The following is a 9,734-nucleotide window of genomic DNA, read 5'->3' as shown; positions in this document are numbered from 1 at the left end:
CTTCTTAGCAACCTTGTATTAATTTACAACACACTAATGGACTAGGCAAAATACAGGGCTGCAAAGAAGTTGTGCATTTACATTAAAATGCATACTGTTTCTGGATCAGAAACATATCATTCAGCATATTGTATTAAAAAGGTTGCACATAATTTTTTTACTTACATTATCTACAAATTCAGACTGTCCACATATATTGCACCAGTCTAAGTGGATCAATCCAAGAACATTAGTTCTGATTTAATAAAGACCTCTAGCAGAGCAGCAGCTTATGTGAAAAATTACAGCCACTAGTGCTTGAATGGGCACTGGACTCAAAAATATAGAAGACTCCTATACAATACTGTGGGATTCAGATGTGATTTTTGAAAACACAAAACCTAATGAAGTTTTGGCTGAAGGCTAAGGGTACTACAGAACTGGTTTAAATGAGGAGAAGCCCCAGAATGACATATTACTGCCAATGATTGCATACTAAGTTCTTATTAGTTCAGCTTCCCAGATTTACTGGAGGAACCAATGAGAATGGGACTGAAATCAGCCCTAGGGTACGGAGTCCGTAAGTAGGTTCAAGATGAATTTCCAGAACTGTTAAATTATCATTTAGATAGCAAAAATTTGTACTTTCCACTGTAGCTCCTTCCCCTCCAAGAGAGGTAGGAAGTGGCGGAAGTGTCAGCGACGTGACCTGCTGCCGGCCCCTTCGCAGCACCGCGAAGAGCTCCTGGGGCTACCAGGACCGACCGGGCTGCGCTCTCCCGTTCAAACCCACGTTCCCATTTCCGTCGGCGTTTTGGGGCCGGTGTGATTTTCTAAGGCAGTAAGACCATTTCATTTCCATCCATGCTAACCTTCAAACCTTTCAGTTACCCTGAAATGACAAATAGCGCAGCTTTGTAAGCCCCTCTAATGAAGGCACTCTTAGTCTTTTGCTGCTGAGGGTCTGTAGAGCCCGCTAGAAGCGTCCGCCCGTGACCCTGCTTGCTCCGCACGTTCCAGCCAGACATGGATTTTGCCAAAGGCAAACGTGTAACAAACTGCTTCTAGAAGAGGTGCCATGGTATTAGATCCAAAAATGTTAATTCCAGATACATTACATACATTCGGTCCGACAGGTTTCCTAAATGGTAATATTTTTTTCTGAGGCGCTAATTTCTGTAACATAGAACTGGATTCTGTGCAACAAAAATCAAATTTGCTCAAAATCATTTTTTTTTTCAGACAATAATTCAGATGTGCAGAATGGTAATACTTTCATGGCAGAACAGTCAGAATTTTTATTTTCTGTTAGCATAATCTGACTGAGCGAAATGGCTGGAAGATTATGGTAAAAAAAGGCAAACATCAGATAAGACTTTACACAAAAAAAATTTCACATTCCTGGGGAAGATGCCAGAGTGTATGCAAAAACTTGGAAAGCATGTGAAAAAGAGTATTTTTCTCTATCAGTCCAGGACATTGGATGGGATACTAATTTACCCATAAATGCTGAATATATATAAATATATATGCTGAAAGCCTATAAATGGAATTTTTCTGAGACATTGCAGGTTTAGCTAGATCTTTGTTAGCATAAATTAAAAACTTAAAAATAAAAAAAAAATCAAAATTGTTAAGTCTCCTTAGCTCTCTCTTCCTAGTATGACATCTTCTGTTCACCCTGTCTTAGGACAGATGTTATTTTAAGAAAATATCTATTTAATTCAGTCTTCTTCCTGTCAAGCTTCATTTAAGGTCTTTGAAAAGCAATTCTCTCTCTTTTATCTTCTGACTGGGACATTGAAGACTAATCTAATTTTTACTCACTTAAGTAAAATTAAGATACTGGACTTCTAATTTACAATTAATTTACAATTAATTTACATTTGGATATATTAAAACCTTATCAAAAGAAAGTAGGGTTAAAGCTGCATCCAACATTTCATCACAGGATGAGAAGGACTGCAGATGAATGATAATTAAAACCTTGAGCAAAGACGAAAGTCTTCCTTAAACATAACAGCTATTCCAAGTTAGTGACATAACTGCAGCTTGCCTTACTTGGACACCATTGGATTTATAGAAAATAGAGCCGGAAAGGATCTTAAAATGTCTAATCTGCATTTTTTTCCAGAAATATTTCAGGTGAAATGGAAAATAGGCCATCAGCGAAGGAACATCCAGGGCTCCCGCCCTGAAATAACTGGCTCTCTGAATACTTGGACAACCTTCCTGTCCCCTTTGCCCAAAGAAGCTCCTGGAACTTGCCTGGGGGCAAAGCTTATCAGGTCAGGGAACAGAAAGGACCGGAAGCCTCTGCAGGAGAAAGGACAATATTTTCCTGGAAGGCTGGAGGTAGAGCAGAGGAGAAGGAGGCAGTTTAACTGCACAAAGAAGGAGCATCGCTGCATACGAGAAGGAGAGAAACTGATGCTGCTTCACAGACAAATCTACACACAAGAGGGAGAAGCTTCTTAAAGGACTCCAGAGAAAACCCATCCAATGTCTGAAGAATACTGATAGGGAAAGCAGCTGTTCAGCTTGCATTTATGTAACCCACTTCTTTTAGGGTCTGCATCAGTAAAACTATATGGATGAGGTTTGTGTTAGAAAAGGTAGTTTAAAAAATTAAGAGTCTGATTAGAACATCAGGCTTGATATAGGGCAGTTAAGCAAAATACAAAGATCTGTGAAATAATCTACTCTGGTCTCCAGTACGCCAGAGAGTATCACAAAATATACCCCCTAACCGACACTCATGTAGAGCACATCTAGAATACCGCATCCAGTTTGGGGCTCCCCCAAAAAGAAAGATGTTGATAAACTAGAGTAAATTCAGTGGACTGCCACCAAGATGGCTGGGGGCTGGAGCACTTGCCTTTGAGGAAAGACTGAGGGAACTGGGCTTGTTTAGCCTGGAGAAGGCTTCGAGGGGACGTAACAGCAGCTTTCCAGTGCCCACGAGGCGGTTATCAAGAAGATGGAGCCAGGCTCTTTGCAGTGGTGCAACAGTGGACAACAGACAAATTGAGGCAACAGAGCTTCTGACTGAATTGAAGGAAACGCTTTATCTGCATGAAGACACCACAGCACTGGAGCAGGTTGCCCAGAAAGGTGGTGCAGTCTCCATCCTTGGAGGCCTGCAGGACCAGACCGGCTGAAGCCCTGAGCAACCTGGTGTGACCTCAGAGCCGACCCTGCTTTGAGCAGGAGGTGGGACCTCTCCAGGGCCCTTCCTGTGATCGCAGGTCCTAGGTGATCACGGATGGGGCTTTCACCAGCCCACAGCGCATGAAACGCCTCACTTCCCAACATCCCGAAAATCCGCGCCACGGGCAGGCACAGCCAGGACCGCGGTGCCTCGGGAGGCGTTCACGCCGCTCCCCCGCGCTCTCCGCCGCAGCCAGCGCCGCCCGCGGGCCGCGCGGCGCCCGCCAACGCAGCGGGCGGCTCCGGGCCGCCAGCGCCCGCCCGCCGCGGCGCCCCGAAACTTCGGCGGGCAGCCGGGCCGCGGGCTCCCGCTCCCTCCGCGCAGCGGGCACCGGGAGGCGGGCAGCCTCCCGCCCGCCGTCCTCTCCTCCCCTCCCCGCCCCGGCTCGCACGCCCGCCGCGCCGCGCCGCGCCGCGCCGAGCCGCGCCGCGCCGCCCGCATTGCATCGCCGCGCCGCGGCTGCCGGGCGGTGCGCGGGGCTCGGCGCTGCCCGCCCGCGCGGCGCCCCGCAGCCGGCGGCATGAGCGCCGGCGAGGCCAAGGAGTATCTGGCCCGCAGGGAGATCCCGCAGCTCTTCGAGGTAGGCGACGGCGGGGACGCGTTTTCCGCCCCGCGGCGGAGCGGAGGGGGGGAGCCGCGGTGAAGGTGGCCGGAAGGACGGAGCAGCCCCGCGGAGCGCGGCACGCGCGGCGGCGGCGCCCTCACACAGCGCTGGCCGCGCCGCGCCGCTCCGCGCCGGCTGCCCCCTCCCCTGCACCGGAGCCGCCGCGGCTCGCGGGGCGCCCGCGGGGCTGGGGGGAGGGGCGGGTGCCCCAACCGCCGCGGCCCCGACCTGCGGGCAACCGCCGCGGACGGGCGCGCGGTGCGCGGGCGGGCGGCGCTGCGCCGGTCAGGGGCGCCCCGCGAGGCGCCGCCGCGCCGCCTTCGCTTGGCGGGTTTGAGCCGCCGTGTGAGGGCGGACGTCGACTTGCGCGGCCGCGGGGCGAGGAGCCCCCGCGCCGTGTCGGGCCGCTGCCGCGGAATTCAGGCAGGCGCTATCGGTCATGTTTTTCACGATTTTGACCAGTATGAGGAGAGAGAGGAAAAAAAAAAAAAAGCCCAACAAACTGTTTTGTGAGGTTTGTTTAGCTTCATACAAGTTACCTGCCGTTAACGGTCGGTGATTACTTCTCTCCTATACAAAGTGGATTTTTTTTTCCCCTCAGAATCAGCCATCCTGCCATCTATATAAAATATACAGAGCTATACATATTTCTTTTCTGGGCTGTTCTGAAGCAAGATATTTGTTATGTGTGCTTGAAAGTAATAGGGCTTAGACCGTGTTAATGTTTTACTAATACATTTGAAATATAAATGGTTTAACAATAGCTGCAGACAACTGTTTTTCAACAGAGGTGTAAGGTTTGTGCTAGCAATTTAAAAAATGGTGCACATCTTCTGGAAAAATATATGTTTAGTTGCTATGATCAGTTAAGTAATATAATAAGGGCATATTTATATGTATATAAATGATATTCTATTTTATCAGTACATATCCATAACATTAAATTATTGAAGGTATTTGAATAAACAGATAATAACAAAAACTGAAGGAAAATATTAAATCATGAGTAGCAGCTATTTATATTTATTACTAATATTAGCTATGGCCCTCAGTTTATTTGCACAAAAATTAGGAGAGACTAAAAGTACAAAGGAAAACACATCATCCTGAAACACATGCTGATTGTTAAGCGTAGGTTGGATGCAGTTGTCTTTGGAGAGGTGAGATGATGACCTATATATCACTTTGTCAAGAAAAATCAGTTCCCATGCATCAGAGGAGGGCCTGGCATTCCTTCTTCTGTGCTCCCCCTTACGCTCATTGGTACAATGACTGTATAATTAACACTAAAAAAAAAGGGGGGGAATTTCTAATGTCTAGGAATTTCTGGTCAGTTGACCAGATAGTGTTGACTTAGAAATATAAATAAGATCCTTGTGGCCATACTGGTCTTTCAGGAAGAAACACATTTTAGTGATCTAATAGGCCACGTAGAATACATAACTTTCGGGATTTATCTAGCTCATGCAAAATCACTGTGTGTGTGTTTTTGCAGGCTTCACACATTGGCTTGAATTGCAGATTCTGAATATACAAGAATACATGATTTCTCTGTGTAAAATCAAATTCAAAATAAAAGTGTTAGTGTTTTCCTGTCATCTACCTTTATAGTTTGTATTTCTGATCTTATGTTGCAGAGTCTGTTGAATGGATTAATGTGTTACAAACCTGATGACCCAATAGAATATTTGGAAAGCTGTTTGCAGAAAGTGAAAGAGCTTGGAGGGTCAGAAAAAGTGAAATGGGACACTTTTGTCAGTCCAGAAAAGAGGACCCTCCCTCCACTCAATGGAGGACAATCCAGGCGATCTTTTTTCAGGAATGGTAATGTATTAAGTGTAAAAATGATTATATTTACTGTAATATGGGCAGTTTTACATCTACTGTTGATTTATTTTATACTTACTTCTATAGCAGATCATGCCTCATTGTGGTCTTCTGTAAGCAAGAAGTTACAAGCATCCAAACATATACACTCCAGAATGTTGTATGTAAGTGCACAAGCAGTTCACAGAATGCCAAGAATGGAAAGCTCATTCTTTTCACCATTTTAATACAAATTTCAAGGATTTTGTTCACTTGGATTTTGTCATTTAATTTTCTCCTCCCATTATGGATGTTATGCAGGGGAGGAAACCGTGATCGTTTTGCAGCCTAATGATGGATGTTTGCTCTGTAAATGTTTAACACGATAGTGGAGCGATTTCTCTTATTCTACCTAAAACATTTGCAAAGATAAGGGCAAAGTTGACTTAATGTATTTGGCTCATATTCTTAGTTGGTCTTCATGGGTGATGTATATATTAACTTCAGTTCATTTACACTAATTTTTTTTTTCTAGCTTACATTGGAGTTGTGTACCAATTTACTAAATATAATATACATGAAAAATTCTTAGAAAAAGATTATTCTCACAAAATCTAAGCAAATGTCATATCAATACCTGTAATTATTTTTTTGTAATGTTAACAATGAGTAATTAGCTCATCTTTCAGTTGCCATAGTTATTCTTCCTTGCCATCCAGCATTTCATTAAACTAATTAGCAAGAGTACTATTCTATCTCAATGTACAACATGTAGCACCAGAGAAGTTCTACTTAATAGTACAGGCTATTTGCACAATACAAGGTTTTTCTTCTCACAGGCCACTGCCAACCCCTGAGTGCTATGGGCAGATTTTCATATAAAAACTGAAATGCTTGTAAATTTAAAGAACCACCAAAGAGTACTGAGTCCTAGTTTTTCTAGTTTAATAAATCAGCTAAATAGAGGGAGGGAATATTTAATACAGCAACAGCAAACACATTGTAAAAGTAGATATTTTATTATTTTTTAATTGTAGAAATGCTAAACTTTGTTAATGCTTTATGTTTCTTTAAATCTAACTATCTGTATATACAATAGATTTTAACTTTCCTAGATATTTTCACCATTCCCAGTTTATCTTACTGTTTTACAGTGATTCCTGATAATCCTAACTTCCCATACCGACGGTATGACCGACTCCCTCCAATCCATCAGTTTTCTATAGAAAGTGACACTGACCTCTCTGAAACTGCTGAGCTAATTGAGGAGTACGATGTGTTTGATCCTGCAAGACCTCGACCAAAAATCATCCTTGTTATAGGTATGAATGCAGACTCATTTTGACAAGATTTTATCTTTGTTACTTTGCCTTTTAGTTTGTCCTGCAAATATAGTGAATTCCTATATATATTTAAATGCAAGTTTCCCATCTAAGTTTGGAGGAAAAATGTAATCCAAAGGCAATTTTTAGATAAGAAGTTAGAGGCTGTGCCTACATTAGCAAGTGGTGCAGCCAAATTGGAGTGTATTACAAAGTTTAATTTTTCATGCTGAGGATATAACATCCTGACTGTAAGCATTTTAGGGAGGTTTACTGTCAGCACCTCTAGTCTTGTTGTGTAGACCGAATGCCCATTAGCAGCTGGAGTGCTCATGGTTTGCATTTGAAACACATCTCTCAGTTTAGTTTGATCTGAAAGGAACTCAGCTTATGCATTTCAAGACTGCTTGACCACGTGAACTGAAGTGCTCTTCAAAAGCACCCTCTGGATCTGAATTAAAACACTAATGTACCAAAGCTGCTCACAAAAAAAGATACTTAAAAATATTGATAAGACAGCTCAAAAAGGTAATAGAGAACTGCTATCTTCTGTATTTAGAACCCTGAAAACTGATCAGTGTGTCCAGTTAGAGTATGCTGTCACTAGCCCATTGCATCTAGGGATAAATAAATTCCTAGATCTGTTTGGCAAGTGAGTCCTGTGCTATCTTCAGGGACAGCGAACGGTCAGTTAGCATTATTTAATTGTTCATTTTCCCCAGATTCCCTGTTGCATGCTGTTCAGAGTCCTTTCTAGGCAACTTGTGTTTTCCAGCCTCAGACGAGCAGACCAATCATTTAGAGATACCTACAGTTGAAGTCTACAGGAACATTATTTTTTATTTTTGAGTTTTAGTTGTTTGAATTAGTTTCCTTATTGTCTGGAATGGTTGCCTTTCCAGATTCTACATCCAGGCCTAATTCTCTGATTCTCTGCACTATGTAAATAGTTATAGCACAGGTGCCAGGTGATGGACAATCACATTTTTAGTCCATAAAGACTTATTTTTCTGAAGAGAAGATATTGTCTCCAACAAAGAGAATAGTATATGTCTCTTCTATATTATAGAGCGTGAACTCTGAGAACATGTCCTCTAGGCTCTGCATCCAGTGGTTCTCAGAAATTTGATACTGGAATACACTGAAAACAAAGAAAGCCACCATAGATATTCTAGATATTTGTTGTACACCAAAATGATGAATGAAGAGTTTATCTAGGTGAAATGAAGAGAGAATGGCATTCATCTCTGGAACTGCAGTCCTTGAACGACAGCATATAGTGAGCCAAGCGTGGATGGTACAAAGCTTTTCTTCTTGTCCACTTACATAGGGGACATTGTAAACATCCTGCAAAGGCTATTTCAGGTTTATTTTCCAACTGAGTTTCTCTGCATCTGTCTGTCATGGTGTGATAAGATAGAAATACAATACTATATGAAGCTTAGGAGCTATTGTCCAATTTTGTATAGTACCAAGAAAATTTCTGCCAAATTCAACTTCCTCTTGGGAGAGCACATAAGAACACACACTAGAAAGAGTAAAAGAATAATTAATATACTGGATAAAAGAGAGAAAATGAAAAAAGTGCCCTGCTAATTTCAAGAGACAGAAATTCTACATGAAAAATATATGTTGCATACTTTTCAATTTTCATAAAATGACAGCTAAAGCCTCAATTAAGTAAGCTACTTATGGCTAACTAACCATCACTAACCATACTGCCTAACTAGGATGGTACTAGTCCCATTCGTTTTGGGGACTGAAATGGATGAAAATTAAACAATTGTCTTCTGCTTCACTTATTAGATGAACTTCTCATTAATAATTCATTACTCCAGGATCTTTTAAATGCTTCCATAAAGGTTTTTACATCTTCTTTGCTTTATAAAATCTATCATCCTTATAATGAACAAGATAACTTCAATGTGAAGGATAACTCACTCATAAAGGTGGGTATTTTGTTCTTTTTCTGTGTTTGCAGAAAAATCTACTGGTGAAATGTAAAGCTACAAAGCTGCAAAGTGAGTATGTGACTGGATTTTAGAAAAATCAGATGGAACCAGCCAGGATGGCACACCTCTGAATCATTGGAAAATTAAATTTCTAAGGTGTTATAACACTAGGAGACTAGATTGTGTTTAAAAATATGCTTCCTAACATATTTTGACAACCACATTTTTACTATTGATACAGCCTGAATAAAAAGGTCTTTAAAAATGAATTACCTGATGTCATCAGCCCCACAGAACAGTTTTTTTTAACTGCACTTAATTAAAAATATTATTTAATACTTTTTTAAAAGAATGTTTTCCTTCTATAACCAAAGTTGAAAGAATAGAACAAAGCTAGTGCTGTCAGCAGTCAGCTGACCATTTTATTTGTTAAATCCAGTCCACAGTTAGATTTTAAAATCACAAATCTTATATTTTCAGAAATCTTATTTGCATGAATTTATTTTCAGTTTGCAGCAAAATTAAAATTTTGCATTGACAAAAAATTAACTTTTTTTAGTATAACTTTCTGGGTATACCAAGCTTCCCTTAAAACCAGTTAGCAAACATAATTTAAATGCAACAAATGTTACCTAGTCTAGACATCTTCTAAAAAAATATGTAAAATAATCACACATTTCCTGAATAATATGTACTCTTGGCATAAGTGAAAAGAATGAAAAACAAAGGTGGTTTGATTTTCCTTTCCTGTAGACAGTCTTGTCTGTATGATTTATTAAAGAGTCACAAATGTATACAGAGTTCAGTAAATTATAATGATTTGCTATGGGAAGTAATTTTGTTCTATCACTTTTCACTTA

General features: G+C 41.4%; 1 protein-coding gene across 3 annotated transcripts in view; it reads left to right on the top strand.

The window, feature by feature from the left end:
• Positions 1-3,698: 3,698 nt before the first annotated feature.
• The window catches only part of AK5 (adenylate kinase 5), a 106,807-nt gene continuing 100,771 nt past the window's right edge, over positions 3,699-9,734 (top strand). For all 3 annotated transcript variants that reach the window (XM_067301040.1, XM_067301039.1, XM_067301038.1), the window contains exons 1-3: positions 3,699-3,770; positions 5,432-5,618; positions 6,755-6,922. In XM_067301040.1, the coding sequence (XP_067157141.1) occupies positions 3,711-3,770; positions 5,432-5,618; positions 6,755-6,922 (415 nt within the window). In that variant the 5' untranslated portion in view covers positions 3,699-3,710. The remainder of the gene's footprint in view (positions 3,771-5,431; positions 5,619-6,754; positions 6,923-9,734) is intronic.

This window comes from Apteryx mantelli, chromosome 8 (assembly GCF_036417845.1).
Source record: "Apteryx mantelli isolate bAptMan1 chromosome 8, bAptMan1.hap1, whole genome shotgun sequence".
Lineage (NCBI taxonomy): Eukaryota > Metazoa > Chordata > Aves > Apterygiformes > Apterygidae > Apteryx > Apteryx mantelli.
Note: the sequence above shows the minus strand (reverse complement) of the source record. Positions and strands in the feature narration are given on the sequence as shown.